We start from the raw sequence: 24,119 nt of genomic DNA on the forward strand, positions 1-24,119 counted from the left end.
TCAAAACATGCACGTAATATTGTTCGCTGCTTTCGTTAATATCTGCAAATTTTGTGATGGCAGATTGAGTTGGATGAGCTGGAAAGTGTTTCCGTTCTGACAATGTCCCTTGCATGGGATGAATTTTCCCAGTCCACTTTTCAAGAAGCCTATTATTTGCTTGAAGTTTCTCTAGACCAGGTGCCCGAGTGCCTTTATGTTATCGTTTAGGTCTTTGTTTTGATTATTTACCTTTACCTTTACCTTCATTGTACTAACACTAACATAATATAGGCAAGTCTTTGCGGTCTTGTTACAAACCAACTTAAAGTGTAAGCAATTTGGTATAGTTCTTGAGTGGTTTTACATAACACATATTCACTCTTAATAGCCCTATGGACATGAAGTGCGAGTAATGCTAATGCATAGACCCAATTTAATGAACTATGCACTGAAATGAAACTAGACTGGGGAAATTCCAATATTTAAGTGTATAAATCCAAGATTGCATTGTTGTTGCTCCTTAAATTTTGACAAGATTAGAAACCGGTTTTAATATTGGGAAATTGATTAAAGTTGATAGGATTAGGAACTTGTTTTACAGAGGAAGAAATCGTGCTCAATAACACAATGAGCGAGAGTAACAAAAGAATTCAGCAAAACCAATCCTCAAAATCCTTTCATCCTCTTACTGCTTTCTCATTTTCTCCTCATCCATTTTCATTCCTCAAAGTAATAATTCATTATCTTTGCATTTGTATTTCAGTATACAGACTTATATCACCATATATGTATTTTACGTTCCCCCTTGCTTCTATCATTTTTCAAATAAATTGGAATTCTTAAAAGTAAACAGTAAATTATGTTTTCTTTATCAGTTTCTTTCATTATGGTTTCACTATGTCAGTTTCTGAAAGTTAAGAAATGAATTATTTTTATTTTTTAATGAAAAAGCAACCTTTCATTATGGTTTCATCGGGCCTTTCACTTTGTTTCATATCATTTAGAGGATCCTTTCTTTTGTTATGAAAAAAATGAAAAAAAAAATATAAATTCTCATCTGTATTCATGCTTGATATTATATTTCTTATGGTGTAGGTTATGTGTCATGTTTGGTCTACTATCGACAGAGGGAAATCCAAATGCACTAGAGGTGCTCTCAGAAAACTCAATTTGGTTGAAGATAGATCCATTCCAAGGGTATAAGCTAATTTCTTCCATAATGTGTAAGCTTTTCTTGAAACAACTAGTTGTTACTTCCTTGATTGTTGCTTTACTCTAGTATCCTAAGTGTCTCCAAATTTGTCATTCAGGTTGCTCATGTGTTGCATTTTACATCATACCTACATGACGTTAAGAGTAGGAAAGTAACATGTTTTGTATAGTTAGATCAGTTGCCTTAGCCATGCAATCTTGGAAGTAGTTGTTGTCTAGTCTATTATCACTTTTACTAATCAACTTGAAGAATTTGAATGAAGTCAAACATCGTATTTTCTTATTACATTGTTACAATTATACTAATGTCTTTATAGAGTACAAAGGAGTAGAATACAAAAGGTCAAGGCACTTGATTAAACCCTAACCTAATAGTTGGGTTCCCATACATTAATAATAATAATAAAGAAGCATTACATTTCAACACTTCCCTTCAAGCTGGAGCATATAGATCATTGCACCAAGCTTGAAACATATAAATTAAATTATAGGCCCCCTTAGAGATTTAGTCAGATTGTTTGCAAGTTGTTCATTAGAGCTGGTAAACTCAGTAATAAGATCTTTGGACAGTAGCTTCTCTCTAACAAAATGACAACTAATTTCTATATGTTTAATTCACACAAGTTCACATGTAGCTAGAGCCATAGATCGATATTCCGCTTTTGCACTAGATCGAGCAACAACACTTTGTTTCTTACTTTTCCAAGATTCAAGGTGCCCTCCAAGGAATACATGATATCTTGTGGTAGATCTTCTGTCAATTGGACAACCAACCCAATTTGCATCACAATATCCTTCGACTTAAGTACTTCCCTTGTTCTCATATAACAATCCCTGTCCTGGGTTTCCTTTTACATATTTGAGAATGCGAATCACAACATTCCATGATGAATGTGGGGATTTTGCATGAATTGACTCAACTCCCACCGAAGAAGAAAGATTAGGTCTTGTTATGGTAAGATAGATGGGTTTTCCAACCAACCTTCTATATCTCTTTGGGTCTGAGAAAAGTTCACCTTGGTCTCTCATTAACTCTTTGATTTGAGTTCATAGGACTATTAATGGGCTTGTAATTTGTTGGGCCATTTTCCTCCAAAATATCAAGAGCATATTTTCTTTGTGAAATGGTGACACCTTCTTTTGATTGTACCACTTCAATACCAAGAAAATATTGTAGATGACTTAGATTTTTGGTTTGAAAGTGACTAATCAAATGATTCTTTAATTGAGCAATTCTAGTGACATCAATCCAAAATTCTGCACAACACGACTCAATTTACCAAACCAAGCTTGAGGTGATTTCTTTAAGCCATAGAGTGAACAATGTAGTTTACAAACTAACTTAGACTCCCCTTACGCAACAAACTCAGGAGGTTGCTCCAGGTTTATCTCTTCTTCCAAATCACCATGAAGAAAGGCATTTTTAGTGTCCAACTGGTAAAGTGACCATTGATGAATGGTAGCCATAGCAAGGAAAGGACGAGCAGTGCTGGTTTTAGCCACATTAGAAAAAGAATCACAATAGTTGAGGCCATAAACTTGAGTATATCCCTTAGTTACCACTATGACAACAATGATGCAGTCCCTTTTTATCTTCTACCTTTCTTGTTCCTTTTTTCATGAATAGTTTTGACATAAGTTTTTATCTTAGAAAACCAAAGTTTCACACTAGTTTGGAATTAGAGATGCTAATTCATTTTTTTTTTTAATTTGACAGACTAAAAAAACCAATTTTAAATTTGAGGGATCAGAAAATTATTTTTAAAGTTGGATGAATACAATAAAATTTGACCTAAATTTGAGGAATTAAAAAGATATTTTAGCCAAAATATCTAAGAAATAAATTTCTCCGCCATTAGTTTAGTTACATATGCCGTCGTTGACATCAATGTCAATAGCCATGTCAACAAGGAGTGTTAGTATTGAGGGGATCAAAAGGAGGATATTCTGAAATTCTGGGACTAAAATAATTTTTAGATTGGAGAACTAAAAGAAAAAGTGGCCCAAATTTGGGGAACTAAAAACATGTTTTAGCTTTTTTGTTACAATCATTATATTATATAATAAAAACATAATTAATTTATGCTTTTAAACTGCAAAATTTAAGGTAATTCTAATCCTGGTCTTTTAAAATTGAAAACGTTTATTTTAGTCTCTCAAAATTAAAAAATATAACATTTTAGTCCCTAAACATTACATGTGAAGGACTAAAATGAGTTTCTAATTCTCAAATTTAGTGTTTAAGAACTACAACTATATTTTACTAAAATTGAGGGACTAAAATGATATTTTTTTAATTCTAAGGGGCTAAAGAAGGATGTACTGATACCAAAAAAAAATAAAAATGAATACATTGTCGAAAATTCTGGAAATTAAAGTCACAGATTCATAGAAGGTAAATATTAAAATTGAAAGTAGAAGTTTGATGAATATTAGAATTATGACTGGTAGGGGTGATTTTGGATGGAGTGACTACACGAGGCAATGTAGAAAAGCAAATAAAGAAAGGCTTTGTTTTTATTTTGTAGCAAGAACAGAGATGTTAGAGGAAGAGAACTCCAATGCACGAAAGGGGCACACTGAGTCATTGAAAGGTGAGGATCATTATCAAATCATTTCTAGTAGCCAAAAATCATGTATAGACTGCATCTCAAATGCAATGACAGTCTTATTCGAATCTATCAGTATTCGATTCATATACTATAATGATATGGGACCAAATTTATGTACCATGCATCAGGCAGTCTAATTCTAACTCAAATATAATCCTAACAATACTAACCCTTTTTTGAACTTTAATAAGAAATGTCAAAAGGGATCAAATTAGTTAAAAAAACTCTGTTCCTCTACATTAGAGTTGGCTATCCTACACATACATTTTTCTGTGATAGATTGTTTCCCTTTGGTCCTTTATTAGGTTTTCAGGTTCAGTTAGCCAACCCTCTGTTTTGTTCTTGTCATCTATAGATGGGCGATTCATGTTAGGTGTAACTAATTTCAATTACAATATTCAGTTGTAATACAGTAAATCTTTTGGTTTGATTCAGTTGCATGTCTTTCTCTGAAATTTAACACGGTATCTGGAGCTGAGTGTGAAACTTAACGAGGTTTGAGTTAGTTTGATGTCTTTCTCTGAAATTCAACAGTCTGGATATTCTTCCTTTTGTTCATTTTTGAAATTTAAAGTTGTTTTTGGTTTATATTGTTGAGTGTTTACGAGCTCATTTTTTTTTTCTGTTAATTAATGCAATGCTCATATTCCAATATTTTTTAAGGCAAAAAATATTTCCTGATCTATCAAAAACTTGCTCCAAGTTGTTTATTTGTGATCTGCATGAATTGCCAGGTCTACATGAATACTATTGCACAGGGAGGAAGAGAATGTTTAAGTGACATCACGGAACTGGTATTCTATTTTTCCAGTGCATTTTTCATTTTTTATGTTTTCACTTTTTCTGTTATTAATATTAAATTTAGTTATTTTCCTCCATTAGTGTATGTTTCTTCACTCTTATGCATAATTGCACATTTCCAATTTCATTCACTTCTATTGCAGAGAGAGTCTCCATCTTGCAGTCAATTTTGTTTAAGGCTATCAGCAACCCTTGCTCTTTCAAACAATATGGTATATTGTAATTTCATTGCAAATATATAATGCTTTATCTCTTATCCAGATATAGTCATATTAGGCTAGAGTATAAAGGCCAAGTAAGTGAGGGAAAACCAATCAATTTATTGCATACAAAAAATAGAAAATAAAAAAATGGGTTTAGCAAAACCTTGTCATAAATAAGATGTAAATTGGATATTTGGATCTTATCTTTATTCAAGCTATTCTTCCTAACTGTTCCAACAAACTTTGATAGCCCTCCTCTTCATTTTTGAACAAATGTTCCGGGCATTCACTAATCTTCCCTTTTTAAGGGTAATTGACTATGCTTAAAAAGAAAAAATAAAACAATGATTGTAAAATAAGGAAACAAATATCCAATGTTGTGAAAACCTACTTGGTTATCAACCCAGTTGAGGCACTAGCTCAATGGGTCAGTGGTCAAACTAGGTGGGTCACTAATTGAATTGATTGACCTTGATATATATTAAAAACAAATTATATCATCATAATAAAATAACTAATTATTCCAAATAATAACAAAAATACATATTTCAAATGACTAGCAGGCTCATGTATTTATAGGCCTAATGGCCTCATTATTGTAATAGAGAAGAAATGTATTATTCTTTCTAAATTTGAGATGGTATTAGAGCTCCCAATCTTTGGGAGTCTTCATCTTGTCTATCAATCCTAAAATGCAGCCTTCATTGCTGCACCCCCTTAAATAAAATTGCGTCCTTCATTACTACTTTGATCGCTATTTCAGCCTTTATTGCTGCATAATCCACCTAAATGACTAAGATCATGAATTTTGGGATGGAAACCGGGGACAAATCCCTATCCCTTTTTATCACTAGGTGAATTGGGTTGTCCTACTGAAAGACAAATTTGAGGTTAGTTATGCTTTTAAATAGTTTGTTGCAATGATTTAGATTCAATGTGGAGTAAATATTAAGAGAATTAGGTCTGATAATGTCAAAGACTACTTTAATTTTGGGTTCAACTCTTTTCGCCAAAAGAGGGGATAATCCATGAGTCTTCATGTGTTGACACATCTCAACAGAATGAAATTGCTAAAGGAAAAAGTGAGCACTTACTAGAACAAATTTGAACACTACCTTTTCAATCTCATGTTCCTAAGAAATTTTAGGGGGAAGGCCTTCGTACAGGTTCTTATTTCATCAAGAGATTACACTCTAAAATCTTAGGATCAAAGAGTACCATGGAAGTCCTATCGTTCTACCCATATATAGACCTTGACAATAAACTCCAACCTAGAATATTTGGGTGTGTATCCTTTGTGCATATTCATAGTAATGGAAGGGGAAAATTGGATCCTAGGGTTGTCGAGTTTGTTTTTTTAGGATACTTAACTACAAAAACAAATATAAATGCTACCACCCACTTTTAAGAAGTGGACTTTAAGCCTAACTTAACTCCACAAAACCGGTTTAAAGTTCACTTCATTACATGATATTAGAGCCAGGAGTCTGAGCCTATCTTAGCGAGATTGTTGTTTGTTAAGCCTATCATGCCACTTGCTATCGAACCGTTCATTAATGTCTAGTCCCACGTTTGAGATATATATACTTCAGCGTGAGGGGGGGGGGGGGGTGTTGGAGATCCCACATCGACTAGAAGTAAGGTCAATTCATAGTATATAAGAGGGTGCAAATCTTACATTACAAATCGGTTTTGTAGAATTGAGTTGGATTTAAAGTCCACTTCTTAACATCCACCATTTAGAAATTCTTTGTCAATAGATGTCACCTTCAATTACCACTTCCAGCAGCCTCATCTTCAGGTGGAGAATATAAGAGAGGAAGATGAGCCTCTCAAGCTTCCAAATTTGGACTTGCACTTGAACTTCCTGGACCTACATGTATTGTACCTAAACCTCCTGAACCTGCTACTAAAACTCTCCTTAATGAGCGTGGAAAATTTGGAAAAAATCCGATTTATTCAACGAGAGAAAAGATCATTCTAGGATCTCTGCATGTCCAAGAATCCAACCTACTACTCATTAAAATTCTTATAATTCTAATGAGTTTGTCTATGAAAATTCAAAAGCACAGGTGGACCAAAACCTAGACCTTCCCATTGCCCTTAGAAAGGGAACTAGAACATGCGCCCAACAGACCCAACAACCACTTTACCCTTATCAAATTTCCCATTCTCTGAAAAATCTCCCCTACATACAAAACCTTTTCCCAAACCTAAACTCTATAACTACATCTTCTACATCTGAAACATTATCTGGTTGGAAATGGAAACAAGCCATGGATGTGGAAATGGAGGCATTAAACAAGAACAAGACCTAGGAACAAATTAGTTTTTTGGGACTTGATGAAACAAACACCTTAGTTTTTTTGGGAAATTTGATTCCTTTTCCATAGAAAAAAAATAAGAATTATTCATTATCCAAGTTATTTCTTGCTCTGTAATGCTATTGAAGATTTATTTGTTTTTCTACTCTGTGGTGCATTGAGGATTTATTTAATAATGCTAGAATGAGTAAATTTGTCTGAAATTTGTCCTTCTATGCTTCTCTCGCATTATCAGTTGGATCATGCCAATGAATCATCGCACTCACTGAAAGAAAGTGCCAACATAAATGCTGTTTGGGCATCACTTATTGTTGAAGAGTGCACAAGACTTGGTTTGATGGTGAGATGATCTGATAAATTGTTATAAATGTGCCAATATTAACACAATTATGATTTAGTCTTTCTTTTAGTATTTCTGTATTGCTCCTGGATCTAGATCTTCCCCTCTTGCTGTTGCTGCTGCAAGTCACAAATTAGTCACTTGTATTTCATGCTTCGATGAGCGTTCACTCGCATTTCATGCTGTTGGATATGGAAGAGGATCTCACATTCCAGCAGTAGTCATAACATCATCAGGCACAGCAGTTTCTAACCTTCTTCCAGCTGTAAGTTTCATTAGTATTGCTTGTTTGACGTGGTTTTCCTCATAGTCATGAATTATGTTGAATGTATAATGATTTATTAGTTATATGCCTGTGTTTTGGTTTGTTTTTGTTTTGGTTTGTTTTTATTCTTTATGTGTTCGCTAATACATGCGGTATTGGAACTTATTGATATGAAATAACTTCCGGATTTTCAGGTGTAAGAACTAGACAGAAATGGTGGGTTCTAACACTGATGATTTTATTTTAATAATATAATAATATTAAGCCAATATTTTAGGATACAGGATCCCTAAATAATATATATTTAAGTTTCCCTATTTAAGATATGATTAAATATTAGACACTTGTGTTTCTTCCATCAATCTGGCAGGTTTTTTATACCTAATTTATTTTTTACTGTTCTTTACTGAACTTGAGTTGTAGTTTTCTTTCTCTAGAGGGATATGTTAATCAAGTTTGTTATTACACAAGTAATATTTTTTATCTAATTAGGTGACTGACAAAATTTGCAGGTTGTGGAGGCAAGTCAAGATTTTGTGCCTCTTATTTTACTTACTGCAGATCGACCTCCAGAGCTTTTGGATTGTGGGGCAAACCAAGCAATTGATCAGGTTAAAGCCATTATATTCTTAAATATCATGGCCATTGATATTCCTGAATATGGTTCTTGGAATTTCTGATAATTGAGAGAAAGTGTTTTCTTTACAAGTGAAAGAAAAATAATTACATACACTGAATAATTGATGTCATCAGCTTTATGTATCTGAGCTAGTAGTTAACTAACCTCTGGCAAACTGACTAGTTTCACGTTTATCAGGGGACAAATCAATGTGGTTCCTCTTCTTGCTAATCAGAATCCACCTTGACTTTGCTGGAGGGGGGTGGGGGGTGGTGTGATTGTTGTATTAAGTTTGTTATAAAAGTTATTATAGCTGTTTTATCAGTTGCATTTTTACTGCTTTGTTTCTTTTCTTTCTCTATATAAGAGAACCCATGTTTTTGTTCAATAGTACCAGTTCTATTTGTGTTTCTCTTTTCTTCTCTCTCTCTCTCTAGAATGCAAATAATTCTTTCAACATTCACAGAGCAACAACCTCACCAGCATTTTTGTTAAAAGGGACTATTTCGGTATATTTTTTTAATATTATAATTCACTACTACATCTACTGCATTTATTTGGAAAGCCTATAGTGATTTTAAATGAAAATATAGGTAGTTTCCATTGCAAGTGATTAGCTGTTCTAAATGAAGGAATATTTATATTCATGTTTTCCTTGGTTACTCAGTCTACACATTGAATTTCTGTGTCAGGTGAACCATTTTGGTTCTTTTGTCAGATTTTTCTTTAATCTCCCGGCACCCACAGATCAAATTCCTGCAAAGATGGTGCTCACGACTCTTGATTCTGCTGTACATAGGTCAACATCTTCACCATGTGGTCCAGTACATATCAACTGCCCTTTTAGAGAGCCTTTAGAAAGCAGTCCCTGTAAATGGTTGTCTAGCTGTTTGACAGGGCTAGATTTCTGGATGAGTAATGCTGAACCATTTACCAAGTATATTCATATGCGATTGTCTCATACTAGTACAAATGCACCTGGTGAAATGTCTGAAGTCTTGGATCTGATTCAAAAATCCAAGAATAGTCTTCTACTATTTGGTGCAATCCACACAGAAGATGAGATGTGGGCTGCTCTGCTTTTGGCTAAACACCTTCACTGGCCTGTTGTAGCAGATATCTTGTCAGGGTTGCGGTTGAGAACTCTTTTAAGTTCTTTTCCTGATATTGAAAGAAATTTTATATTTGTTGATAATCTTGATCAAGCTCTTCTCTCAGATACTGTCAAGGGCTGGTTAGACGTTGATGTGGTTATTCAGGTATTACCACTTTTTACAAAAGTTTTCCAATTCCCCTTCTATTTCCTTCTACAATTTTCATTTTCCTTTTTTAAGTTATGTTTTTGTATATTCTTTTCTTGATATGATATTTTTGCCTTTTTTTTTACTTTTTCCCATCCTCCTTTTTTATTTGGAGCAGATAGGAAGCAGGCTAACAAGCAAACGAGTCTGCCAAATTCTTGAGGATCGGGCTCCTTTTTCATATATTATGGTTGACAAACATCCTCAACGGCATGATCCATCACATATTATAACTCATCGTATACAAACTTCAATTTTTGAATTTGTGGGCTGCTTACTTAAGGCTTCAGTTACAAATACTAGGAGCATGTGGGGCATTTCCCTACAACTGTTGAGTAAAATGGTATTAATTCTAATATTGAAAAGTTACTTCTTTAATGTTGGCTATGTTTTCTTTTACATCTTAATCTGATGTATTCCTGAGGTATCTTATCTAGCAGTTTGAAATCGGTTGAAAGCATTTCCACTATTGACAATGTTCTCCATTAAAATTTTTAGAATGGTATTGGACAAGTAAACTTTAAGAGGTTTTTGTTTGTGACTGACAATAATTCCTTGATATTGGATACAGCTTAGTCATTTTCTCATAACATTTTAATTTGTAGGTTGAGTGGGAGATAAAATTTCAAATTAATGCAGAATGCTCCCTTACTGAACCTTATGTTGCACATGTGATGTCAGATGCTCTTTCCTCCGAGTCTGCCCTATTTCTTGGTAACAGTATGCCTATTCGGGATGCAAATTTATATGGACGCAGTTGGTCTATATGCAATCAAAGTGTTTCATCACTAATGTTAAACTCAGACCTACCAATTAACTTGATGAGGGTGGCTGCTAACAGGGGTGCTAGTGGTATCGATGGGTTACTTAGCACAGCCATTGGTTTTGCTGCAGGATGCAACAAAAAGGTAGCTGTTTATATTTTCAGAAATACCCTCGTTGATATATTAAAACAGGATGTTTTAATAAATAGCGTTTCTTGTTTGAGGTAATTTTGAGCTCAATGTATGTTCATTGCTGCTGTACTGTTTTCCTATATGAGAACCATGAACAAAGGATTGATATTCAGGGTTGTGCTGGTAGTTTTAGAGGGCGGGGTACCTTGTTTGTAAGAGTTGCTCTTTAATATTGTTGGAAATTGATATATCTGAATGCTCTTTATTTATAACAAAAAGGAAACTTGAACTATGTAAGGAAATAAAAAATTATTTTTGATAACAATCATACTCATTATATTCTCATCACCTCTATTTGTAACAATCTCTAAAATCGGGAAATAAAAATATGATGAAATGAATTGGAAGATTCTTGATATATTTTCTCCTAATCAATGTCAAAATAGTGAGGATATTTTCATCCCAATAATCTATTATTTACAACATTCCCCTCAAGTTGGTAAATAAATACATATCATTACCAATATGTCTAGAAGATCCTAGAATCTTCTTTGAGGAAGCCCCTTAGTGTAATTGTCTGCTATCTAAAGTTTTGTAGGGACATGAATTATAACTACAAGAACTCTCTGTCATAATCTTTGACAATGTCCCTGCCAATTTCAATATATTTGCACTTATAATTTTGTATTGGATTATAGGAAATGTACATGGCTGACTTGTTGTCATAATATATGCCAACTTGGAAAGGATTAAGCTGGATGAGAGAAAAGATCTTATTGAAATTGAATAAATGAGCATATACATAGACAACTCTCTCCCTAAAGTAATGATTACAAAAAAGGATCTCTAGTATATCACAACGCCACACTTGTAATGATTACAATTAACTTAATATATTTTCTCCTAACTCAACAGTTTGTTTTGCCAGCTGTCCCTTTTAGGCAATTCTATTCTTGTTTTTGGTCTGTTTGATTTCTCAAGGGTAGCTACCATAAATGATCCTTTTGTATTTTTGCTGTGAACAGTACAGAAATAATAAAATAAATTTCTCTATATTCCACTTTTTTCTTCTCTCTAAGATGGTTTCTAGAGCCATCTTTCCTCTTGGCAACCTTCAATTTCTTTTTCAAATGTGGTTCTCACTTTTTGTTGTGGCTACCTCAACTCCCACCGTTTCTGCACCTTACTCCTTTCCCGTTTCCCTTGTTGAGAAACTCTACAACTCCAACTATCTTCCTTGATATCAACAAGTTGAACCCATTACCAAATCGCACAGGCTTGAATTATTTGTTGCTAACCCTAGGACTTCTCCACGATATCCAGATGATAAAGATCACTATGACCATATGAGTACTGCATATGAAGTGTGGGAAGTTCAGGATCAAATGCTTTTTACATTTCTTCAATCAATGTTATCAAAGTTAATTCTCTCTTGCATTATTGGCGACACACTTCTATTAGGTTTGGGGCACAACTAGTGGTCATGGTGATCTTGGCAGAGGCCATGGTAGACACTGCCAATTTTGAATGCAAAATCTATTTGAAATATGGTCACACTGCCATCATTTCACTGTAGTGAAAACCGAGATTTTACTCATAAAATCGTACGAGCCTACGGTATTGCATAGCATATGTTTCAAATCTCAAGTATGATCATGTCACAACAAAATTGCACCGTCAAACAGAATTATGATATTGTTTGGATAGCATATTTTTTTTGTAATGTCCTCTGCACCCCCTGTTCACTTCCTTTGATGAATGGACTTAGTTCAAATAAAACCTATACCTAATTAAAAGTTAATGCATTAAAAAGTTCACCTTGTTATGTGTGTTCAGCCATAACACCACCCAATTAGAAATTAATGGAATTTAAAATCACCTTTTATTTTGTAGCCGCAACACTTGTTCACTTTCTTGGTTAATATAGGTTTCAATTAAAACAAAATTCAATCCCAATTAAAAATTAAGGGTGCTTTTTGCTGCACCGTTCACCTTCTTCCCTGATTGAGTTTCAATTAAAATAGAACCAACTCAAAGCACTTATAACTTACAAATATCTTCTCTTTTCATGGAACTTGCATTGGTTAGGTGTCAGTGTATATCTTTTCCCAAATCTAATTAAGTGTAAAATCAAGAAATTCAGCATTGGCATAAGTTCACCTAATATGCATATCTTCTTCTCCTTACGAAATTGAAAAACCACAATCACAAACCCAAGTCATTTTAGGGGTGTACATGCGTGCTCGCATACACACTGATAGATTTCTTTAGTCAAGAAATCAATCTGTCATGAATCACAGCTCTTACACATAGTTTACTGGGAAAACGGTATATTATTCTGGTAATCAAAGAATACACTGTACACAACTCAAAACTATCAAGGGAACACTTTCCCTCCACAAGATACAAGGTCCTGTTTGCACAAAGAATTAACAAAAACTATCCTGACACAAGACCTCCCTGCCTTCTATAAAGGCCCCCAACCAACTAACCAACTAACAACTAATTCCTAATTTGTTTCCTTCTATCCTGCACACATTATATCCTATCACCTTATATCCTATATTACACACTGTTACGTACCTGAGTACGAAACTTAACCAGAACAACCTCTCACACACTCAAAGTAAGCAAAATAATAATGAAAGAATGGAATTGAACTAAAGAATTTCTTTTATTGATGGTAACATCTGAATTAACAAAGGTAAACAATAATTAGGAGCATAACTTCCTTCAATTACTTTGGGAGCATAACCTCCCTCACAAGTAGCCGTCTGTCAACAACTCAATAATAAAAAACATATCTTTAACTCTAGACTCTTCCTTTATTTATATTAATTATTTCCTAAATAAAATATTTCCCTAGAATAAAATATTTCCCTCTAATAAAATATGAATATTGTTCTAAATAAAATATTTCCCTAAGATATATTTTTATTTACTATAATTATTTCTAAATATTTCCCGCCTATCCTAACTGGAACAGTTAGGATAGTCACTCTTCAACCGATTGGGTCCAGCTCCCATTCAGCTTTATTTCCCCTTGTCTCCTACCGTTCAGCCCCCTTCTATCCTATTACCCAGTATCCTATCACACACACACATATGTAGAAATTAAAATCTAATATTTGTGTTAAGATCCCATGATTTACGATTTTGTGAACCCTTCACGATCTTAACCACAATCTCAACTTTAACTACTTTGCATCATTTTATTCTAAAGGGCTGATGCATTATTATCCCCGAGTCTCTTCTTCTATTATGATCCTTCAACACTCCAACTTGCACAGTTCAATTCCTCTTAGTCCAACAACAGAACTCCTAAGACCTGGCTGAACCCTAATGTAAAGAATTTCACCCAGAAAAATATGTTTGCTAACACTTATTTTCAAGGTGGTGTTAATTCTACATGGATTTGTGATTCTAGTGCCTCTTTTCATGTCTTTTGTGAGAACTTATCTCTTAAAAACTTCATCTTTCTTTGTTTTGTTTTGTCCATTTATTTTTTATTTCATTAATTTACCATATTTTCCTTTCTGTTGTTAATAGTTTGTTTTAATTTCATAATTTCATTCAGGTGTTGTGTGTAGTTGGAGATATTTCTTTATTGCATGATACCAATGGCTTGGCAATTTTGAACCAGCGGTAGGAAATTATGTACCAAATTTTTCATTTCATACAATATTTATGTATTCTTTTGGTAATGCTTGTTAATAGAGTATTGTTATATATTTTTGCTGTTAGCTATATGGTCATTTTACATAGGGTAATTTCGATCTACATGTTTATTTTTTTATATTCAGTTTCCTTGGGTAATTGATACACATGGTTCACTCCAAATCATGTGAGAACAAATTTAGTGGTTATGTGAAAGACTTCGGAAGAAACAAAAACTTGAGAATAATACAAAGGAATTAGAATGAATTTTAGTGAGTGAATTTCCCTCTCCTAGGATCTCATATTTATAACAACGTTACGTCAAATACAATGTATGAAAGGGAAGAGAAGAGAATTTGAAAGATATATCTAGGAACTATGTGCAGCACAAAGGACGTAGCACCTTTACAATAAATTCTATTTAAGACTAATGAACAACTTGCAAATATTCTGACTAAGTCTTTAAGAGGGCCTAGGATTCAGTTTATATGTATGATGATCTATATGCTCCAGCTTGAGGGAGTGTTGAAATGTATTAAGTTTAATATTGTTTTGTGTGTGTGTGAACCCAACTTTAATGGTTGGGATTCTTTTCTGCGCCTACCATGGTACTCTATATATAGAGTACCAAAACATTGTAATATACACATCAATTAATAAAATGTCTCAGTAGCCCTTTATTCTTGGATTTATCTTTAAGGTGTCATGAAACTTTAATCAATTTATTTTCACACCTCAATAAGCTCAACTTAGTTATAGCTGCACTAACACACCTTAAAATATCTCAAGAACATTTATGCAACTAAAAAGTTATTTTCAACATGTTTTTCTATCTCATGCTAAATAAACCCAATTATGACAAATCTTAATTAAAATATTCTATGAAAGTACAAAAACCAATTAAGAATTTAATATTACTAAATTGTGAGTATAAATATGCACTCGTCAAGATCTGTAAGTATACTAGAAACAGCAAGAGGATGACAAACAACTAGAACAATGACTTGATCAATGAGAGACATAGTAGGAGAAGGATTAGACTTAAAGTACTTGGAAGACTCAGTGAAAGTGACATCATCTAAAATGAAATAGCAGTTAATCAAGGAGGCAAGGATTAATCCTACTTCTAGATACCATGTTGAAATATTTATGGAGCACATATGGTTATGTGTTTATAAACAGGAAAATATAAAGTAATGGGCCCTAAGCTTGTTATATCTAACAAATTTTGTTGTTATTTGAATATTAAATGCAATAGTGAAAGTTGTTGGTAAGATATTTGTTAGATATATTATATCTTTTATCTTTTAGTTAGTTTGTTATTATTTCTCATTTGTATTTTGGGCTTAGCCCATATTTCTTCTATTATAAATAGAGAACCGTATGTGTGTATTTAACACAAGGAAGATTAATCCAAATATAGTTTTTCACTATATTCAACAATATTAAATGTATTACTAGAAGTTGTTAGAATGTTCTAGAGATCTCATGTGATTATTACTTTAGGGTTTGAGTTCTCTATATATAGAAGTTGATGTACTGTTTCAAATGAATCAATTGAATAAAATCTTCTTTCTTTCATATTAATTCTTTCAAGTGGTTTAATAAGAAAATTATGATAAACTAAAAGGAGAACATTTAACAGCCTCAAACTTTTTGATTAAACCATCAATTTTCTTAACTTTGAATACCCACTTAGTTAGTCTATTGGGAAGAAGGAACACGAGTCTAGTTATTACCTTTCAGTAATGCCTCATAATTTTGCCTCATAGTAGCAGTCCTTCAAAGCTTGCTTAGGATTCCTTGGTTCAGTATGAGTAATCAAGTGATTGGTTCATTTTGTGAGGGAAGTAATTCATCTTAGTAAACCTAGTTCAATGATGTACTTGGTTTGGGGTTTGAATTCACCTCCCCAATCAGCTTTAACAATTTTAAAATAGTGGCTATCTCTCTATTTTTGGAGAGGGTCACTCTGCTTCACTATATGGGTTTAATAATTGTACTGTAGGTTTAATGAATTTTAGGTATTTAGCCTTTTGCATAATGGTATGAACATTTATCTTCAGATCAGAGATATTCTTGCTAGTGTCTATTCTTTAGTCATAAAATTATTTATTATCTATTAAGGTACGTATTGTTCAACAAAGCTGTCCTATTTCAACTTTTACTTTCATGAAGCATAGCTAACATTCTGAAAACATGCCAACTAGGAAACTGCGGAAACCGATGACAATTCTTGTGGTTAATAATCACGGAGGAGCAATTTTCAGTAATCTTCCTTTGGCAGATAAAGTTGAAACATCCATAATGCATCAATACTTCTATACCTCTCACAACATTTCAATACGTGAACTATGCATGGCACATGGGTATGATTCTTAACTTTGGGCTTGAATTGTGTGGAAAATGTTTTTTATCATTGATATTTTAATTTTCTTTGTGCCATATAATCTAAGGGTGTGTTTCGGACAACTTCAATAATTAGATTACTTCAATAATCAATTATATGTACAATCAATTATTGTTATAATTAATTATAATCACAGTTTGTTTTTGTTTAGGTAAATGTGCTGAAAAGTGGTTTTAAGATAATTAATTTTCTTGCATGCTAAAAAAACAGGTTTTACCTAAGAAAGATTATATATGAGGCTGTAAGGGATTGGGAAATAATCATAAATTGTACAAAATTCAAATTCATGAAAATAACTTATTTGGTGGAAGATGTTTTGAATTTAGTTGAGTTCAGAGCTAAGGTCACAGAATAAGCTTTCTCCATCTACGATTTGCAAGGGCAACCATTGCTTTGTGTTAAATCTACAGTCTAGTTGTGGGGTTTGATAAGGTCTGAGCTACTTCGTCAGTAATCTTGGCTGGAATACGTGCTTTCTCGAAGTTGGTTGGCACATAACTCTTTGGGATGCTGAACATGCAGTACTGTTGAGGGAAATTGTTGTGAAATACTGCAGAGGTTGATGAGTTTGAGCCCTCACTTTGGTTAGGTAGAAATTAAACGAATTTGAATTCCCGATTGGGTTCTTTTGTGTTGTCTCTCTACTGTGCCTTTAAAATATACTGATTGACACTGATCTTGATGTTTTAAAATACATTAAAAAGAATTATAATATATCAACATCAGTGCATTTTTAATGCTTAGCTGATGACAGCTCCAAAAAACGCAATAGAGAATCTGGAGTGAAATTAAACATGGGGCCATTTGAGTTGGAGAATTCCAATATGCACACCGGTTTTGCTAGATGGTTTGCTAATCTTAGGTGGAAGTGACGTTTTTGGTTTAGAATTCAATTGTTCCCTAGGATCAAACTACACTATTGGAGGTGGGAAGTTATGCTTATTTCTAGAATTGCAGGTTCCTTTTGTTGGGAAGTTATGTTTAATTTTGGAACTTGGGGTGCCTTGAGAGGTGTAATTGGTTTAACTGTCACAATCCCTTTGTAAAAAGCCAAACTTTGTATTTATTGATTGATGCTTCCATCTTGACTTTCCTCATGCAGTGAAAATGTGTGTATTTCCAAAGTATTTTTTCAGTGAGACAAATGGATTGTGTGATTAGTTCATCACTCTTGAGATGTTAATGTTTTTTTCTTTTAGAGCAAAGAAGTTATGCAAAAACATCTAATGTATAAAGACAGTTCTTAGTTTGATTGAAATGTGAAAAATTGAATAGTACAATGAGCTGAGCCTATGTTGATAGAGGGTCAGTGAAGCCATAAGGTAACTGATATGTCAATATCAACTGATTGAAAGAGACTGGAAGCTGAAATCTAAAGCAAAAAAGGTAAAAGCTTTGCTATATACAGTTGAATAGATTAGTAGGCCTAGAATGCATAGTTGTATGAGCTGGTTCTCTCTTACAGGCAGAAATGTTATAATCTATCTACACACACATATACATACATTAGATATTGTATTTTTGTTGCAGTTAAGCATTTTCTCCAATTGTTTTGATATTCAGTCTCTTCTTTACGGATGCTACATTTTTTGCTAAGGAAAAATATAATACATGTGCAGCATCAAACATTTACATGTGACAACAAAAGAAGAACTTAAGGAAGCTTTGTGTGTAGCTCAACATGAACAAATGGACTGTATGATTGAAATTGAGAGTTCCATTGACGCCAATGCCAGTTTTCACAGGTTTGTATAGGCATTTGGTTATTTAATATTTTGACTTAATGGATTGTCAACTCTTTGCCAACAGCTTCATATCTTGATTCAGCATTTTGAAGAAATTCGCACTCCAAACAGTTCAACGCACCATCAATTATCTCTCATGGGTTTTCAATGAAGGCTCTATACATGATGAGTTTTGTTCATACAAAATTCGTAAAATACAATGTTCTAAATATAGGTGAGTTTTCCCATAACATAAATTCTAATGGCTAATTTATTTTGATATTTCTTTCTATTAATTCTTTTCCTTGGATTGGATGAAATGGTGCTGTGGCAGAATTGCACTTAAAGCTCCACCAACATCAGCATTTGTGGTTGATAGCTGTAAGGAATTCTACAAAGAAGGATTTATTCTATCCTTAGAGCTTGAAGATGGAAGTGTTGGTTATGGTGAGGTTAGTATTGGTTTAATCTTATATCATCTCTTGTAACTTACTTTTTATTGATTTATGCTTTTTAATTTTGTTAGATATATTATAATATTAGATATTTTAGATAGATAATTTATCTCTATCTTTTATCAATTACTTTATTATTATTCTTTATTTATATTTTGGGTTTAGCCCATATTTCATTTATTATAAATATAATACCATATGTGTATTTTATACACAAGGGAGATTAATCCCAAACCTATTTTCCCAAACACAAATTTTATTCGGCTCTTAATTTATGTAATTGATATTTTTTTATCGATTTGATTAGATATAGATAGAATGTATTTACATAGTTAAAGCTCAAAGCTTTGCTAAAAGATAGGGATTGTTAGTCTTAGAAAGTGGACTTTTAACCTAATTTAATTCCACAAAGCTGGTTTGCTGGTTTATAAGGTGAGGCAAGCACACACTTATATACTATAATTTGATTATATCTATAGTGGATGTAACATCTCCAACACGCCCCTCACACTAAAGATTCTACATCTCGAGCTGGGACTAGATATTCACAATTCAAACCATGTAGAAATTTGAAGTTCTTCCTCTCTCAAGGGCTTCAACATGTGTGGTGGCTTCTTTTTTGCAGATCTTCAAATTTTGGTACTGATCTAGTTTGATCCACAACCCATTAAAAAATATGTCATATTCCAATATAAGGAAATATGTCATATTCCAATATAGGGAGAGAACCTGATAGGTTTCCTATAAAGAAACCTAATCGATATCCCTCTCAACACACAAAGAACAGCCAAAAAATACTGTATAACCTCCGAAATATTATTGAACAGAGAAAGAATACAAGAAGAGTCAAAGTATGGGAGCCTAACCTCCCCCAACAGGAAATAACTATCCTGTTCAGACAAACAATAACGAATCAAGAGTCCTCTCTCCAACTACCAAACTCCTATTTATACAATAACATTCCCGCCCCTTATCTACCTGTAAAACAGTTAGATAACTAACGTTTCTTTCTTCTCTCATACACCAATAACCTCCTGTCAGAACCATGTTTTTAAACACCCTGCTTTCAATGTCAAAACAACCGGAAAAATACTTTTACAAATAAAAGGTGTTATTTAGGTCATCTTATGTGGAGGACCATAAAATGTTCTGAGATATTTTAGGAAGTTTCAAATTTTATTCCTATTGAATTTTATTAGATGTAACGGGTTTAGACTTATCTCCTTGTATTTTCCTATTTACAAATACATAACCATGCATGCTTTACACAGATTAGGAATTCAAGCTATGCCTCTCTCTTTTATTTTAACAGACTCAAATCAGACTTCCAAGTCCAAGTTTGAGTCATTGAGTTGCGTCATTTGGTACAAAAGAGACATGTGTCCTATTTGAGATGCAACATTTCAAGAAACAAATGCTCATTTCCATGGATCTGGTCGTGTTTGGGTTGGGTGTTTGAATACAACCACTTGTGACCACATCTTGTCTTCTGTAGTGACCAAGTCGTGTTTTCTCTGAATTGCAATTGCATCATGTTTCACTTGTCACATTTTCTGCAGTTGAATTTACTTAATCTATCAAATGTGATATGAACAATACTAACGGCTAGGAACTCCTATTGTATACAAAGATGGTACACAGAAGTGGTGAATTCTGGTGACAAGACTACAAACTCAGACGAGAAATTCCTATTGTATACAACATATGGGACATGTCAAAGAATGAAGGGCCGGAAAATGAGATTCAGACATGGCAGAGGCTGCAGTTCTAGACAGATGTTCAGCACGCGCAGAGATGCATTAACCCACACTTGCGTTGGCTTATGTTTAAGAAAGGACAAAACGTTTGAGTGAAATTGCTTCATTCAAAAGCACACCTGGCAAATTTGTAGTGATGCCTTTGCATGCATATATGCAATATGTTGCTTTAGTTGTAACAGATTTAGAACTAAAAACTATAGTTCAACATTGACTGATTAGAACATATATAGCTACATTTAGCTATAAGTGTGACTCACTGCCAAGTTGGCACTATAACTACCTGTTACTAACTCGTAACTAACCAAAACAAAATAAACTAACTTGTAAATAACTAAATCAGAAAACCTAAACAGAATGTAACTACATTGAAATGAAACTGAATGCAGTGAATTCTCATTGAATATGATATCTGTAATAGGTTTGTGTATTCTTAACTTGTTGGGACATGGGATGACAAACAATTTATATTTATCTTGGGCTGACCAAGTTCACTTTATATTAAGTTTTGTTGGGTAAGTTGCACAGTTATTAAAGTACATTAACATCTACAGTTGCAAGATCTATTAACCATGTGGTTCACTCGTGCCAAGAGTGGGTGTTATCCACAATGGAACCTGATCTGAGTTAACGAAATGAGTGGTTTGCGGGTCATCAATCTTCAATTGTTTGAAAACTTTCATTTTGTTGTTATTTTATCTAATTCCTTTGTTCTATTTTCTTAGTTTCTTTTAAACTTTCTTAAACTTCTTCATGTTATTGGCACCAAACAGGTTGCGCCTATTGGCATCCACAGGGAAAATCTGGTAGATGCTGAATATCAACTTAGGTTTCTTATCCATGTTATGGAACATGTTGATGTTAGTTGCTTCCTCTCTCTATTGAGGGGTTCATTTTCACATTGGATATGGCATGAGTTGGGCATCATGGTAAGCTGTCTAATCTGTTATTTAGGCAACAGCTGGAGATATTGTACAAATAAAAACCTCTATTGGAGCTACACCTAAAAGATTAGATGTTTTTGTTGATGAGTTTCTTCAGGTTGTATCAAATTCTTCTCTATCAAAGCAATTTTGTATAAAGAGATTCATTATAGAATAAAGATACACAATAAAATATTTCAATATTGTGCCTTGTAATCTTTCAGCTGCAATGATAGGATTTAATATGATAGGTTATAATGGGTATTAGGTGTGCAGGAGAGAGAAAACAGTTGAAGAATTAATTGTTCAGTTAGGTAGTTAGAAGTGGGCTGCCTTTATAAGAAGGCAAGGAAGGGTCTGGTAGAGGGGGAGTTTTTGATATCAATTGTATAGACAGGAACCTTGATCCTGTGGAGGGGGATTATGCTCCCAGTTACTGGTTGTTCATGACATTGGTTGATGTGAATACATATTGTTAGATATTAAGATGTGTGTTTTTGTTATTTGGGCTTAGTCTATTCTGTATTAGGGCATTGGCCCATATCTTACAATATAAATAAACTACCCTATGTGTATGCTAAACACACAAGGGATATTTTCTCCCAATCTTCTCTATTTCTCATATGGTATCTAGAGCACAGGAATAGTTCCAGTCAACTCCACGGTCTCCGGCACCTATCACTGTCGCCGTCGTCACCGCCGCAGCCGCCGTCGCCGCCGCCGCCGCCGCCGCCGTCGCCGCCGCCGGAGTTCCAGAATCGACCGGCGACCACACCATCGGGATCGTCTCGGCCGGGCGACCACCGTCGCACGAAGATCGCGGCGATCGGAGAACCCACGCGCCGCCACGCGCCGCCGCAAGATTCGCCGCTGCCGCCGCTGCCGCCGCGCGTGCCGGCGCGTCGCCGGAGCTTTCCGCCGCCGATCAGCACCGCCGTGATCGCCTCCTCGCCCTCTTTCCGGATCTGTGGTCGTTGCGTCAATCGGAGCACTTTGAATTTTTAGGGTTTCTCCCTCTCTCTGGCGTCTTCCTCGTCTACAAACACCTCTGTTGGTGGCTCATCTTCTGATCCCTCAATATATACCAATTATGTGAATGTACACTTGTCCATTGACAAGTTAGATGGCACAAATTATGCAACATGGGCGTCCGACATCAAACTTTGGTTGAAGAGTCAGGGGTACTTAGATCATCTTACTCAAAATGTGACTATTGCTCCCATAGATGACACTTCCCGCTGGATGAAAATTGATGCTCAGTTATGTATTGTTATAAAGTCCACCATTCACTCCTCACTGAAACAAATGTTTCGATCCTATGAAACATGTTCAGAAGTATGGGCACAAGCGAAGTTGTTATACACCAATGACACTCAGCGTCTTTATGGTGTTTGTCAGGACCTATTAACTGTTATTGGTCCGCGCAATCCTGGTCCCATGGCAGATTATTTGGGTAAAATTCATGCCCTTCTTCATGACTTTAATGATATATTACCTCCTGCTTCCACTCCTGCTGAAGAATTGGAACAACGATCAAAGTTCTTCATGTTGTTGGCATTATACGGACTCTCTGATGATGTTTCTCATGTCCGTGATCAGATTTTGGGTTCTCCTGTCATACCCAACTTTACTTCTACTTGTTCTGCTCTTTTGCGTATACCGAGCAAACCCGTCACTGAGACATCCTCCCATACTGATGATTCCTCTGTTATGGCTGCTCAACGTGATGATCGAAGTCGGTCTCGCAAGCCAAGTAAAGGACGTCCAAAATGTGACCATTGTGGCAAGTTAGGCCACAAGATTGATAAATGTTATGCTCTCCATGGACGTCCTCCTCGATCTGTAGCAATGGCAAATTCTGATCCACCTCCCCGATCACCGTCTGCAGACCATCCTACTTCATCTAATACCATAGACAAACCTGCACTCTTCAACGAATTTCTCAGATGGTATGAGGATCATCAGCACTCTGGTTCCACTACATCTGCATCTGTTGCACGTACAGGTACACCTTTTGTTGGTCTAACTCACTCTCTCGGACCTTGGGTCCTTGACTCAGGCGCCACTGATCACATCACCGGTAACAAGTCTTTGTTTTCTTCCTTGTCATGTCCTGATAATTTACCCTTGGTAACAATGGCTGATGGGTCTAGAGTCTCATCTCATGGTATTGGTACTGTTAATATTTTTCCATCCATATCCATTGATCATGTACTTTATGTCCCTGGGTCTCCCTTCAACTTACTGTCCATTAGTCGTTTAACTCGCACTCTTAATTGTGTTATTTCATTTACTAAAGATTCTGTTTGGTTGCAGGACCGGAGTTCGAAACACATGATTGGCACAGGATGTGAGTCTCATGGCCTTTATCATCTTCGTCCTTCTCCACATGTTGGCGTAGTCATGGAGTCACCATCCCTTCTTCATGCTCAGTTCGGTCATCCTAGTCTTGCCAAACTACAACAACTTGTCCCGAGGTTGTCCACATTATCAAGTTTGTCGTGTGAGTCTTGTCAGTTAGGGAAGCATACTCGTAGTTCCTTTCCTCGTAGTGTCTCACAACGGGCGTCGTCTCCCTTTTCATTGGTTCATTCTGACATTTGGGGACCTAGTCGTGTTAAGTCCATTTTAGGTTTTC

General features: G+C 34.8%; 1 protein-coding gene across 9 annotated transcripts in view; it reads left to right on the forward strand.

The window, feature by feature from the left end:
• Positions 1–24,119, forward strand: part of PHYLLO (2-oxoglutarate decarboxylase/hydro-lyase/magnesium ion-binding protein) — a 36,151-nt gene that overhangs the window by 1,095 nt on the left and 10,937 nt on the right. For 6 of the 9 annotated variants that reach the window (XM_088109253.1, XM_088109255.1, XM_088109256.1 and 3 more), the window contains exons 3-18: positions 64–180; positions 1,078–1,179; positions 4,541–4,600; positions 4,751–4,819; positions 7,370–7,474; positions 7,545–7,739; positions 8,252–8,350; positions 9,051–9,617; positions 9,778–10,002; positions 10,265–10,567; positions 14,133–14,200; positions 16,423–16,581; positions 18,242–18,367; positions 18,450–18,581; positions 18,681–18,798; positions 21,332–21,487. In XM_088109253.1, the coding sequence (XP_087965379.1) occupies positions 64–180; positions 1,078–1,179; positions 4,541–4,600; positions 4,751–4,819; positions 7,370–7,474; positions 7,545–7,739; positions 8,252–8,350; positions 9,051–9,617; positions 9,778–10,002; positions 10,265–10,567; positions 14,133–14,200; positions 16,423–16,581; positions 18,242–18,367; positions 18,450–18,581; positions 18,681–18,798; positions 21,332–21,487 (2,601 nt within the window). Of the gene's footprint in view, positions 1–63; positions 181–1,075; positions 1,206–3,722; positions 3,789–4,540; positions 4,601–4,750; positions 4,820–7,369; positions 7,475–7,544; positions 7,740–8,251; positions 8,351–9,050; positions 9,618–9,777; positions 10,003–10,264; positions 10,568–14,132; positions 14,201–16,422; positions 16,582–18,241; positions 18,368–18,449; positions 18,582–18,680; positions 18,799–21,331; positions 21,488–24,119 lie in introns of those variants that run through there. The other 3 variants (XM_088109259.1, XM_088109254.1, XM_088109258.1) reach the window with 3 other exon arrangements.

This window comes from Vigna umbellata, chromosome 3, assembly GCF_029865625.1.
Source record: "Vigna umbellata cultivar VRB3 chromosome 3, Vumbellata_1.0, whole genome shotgun sequence".
NCBI lineage: Eukaryota > Viridiplantae > Streptophyta > Magnoliopsida > Fabales > Fabaceae > Vigna > Vigna umbellata.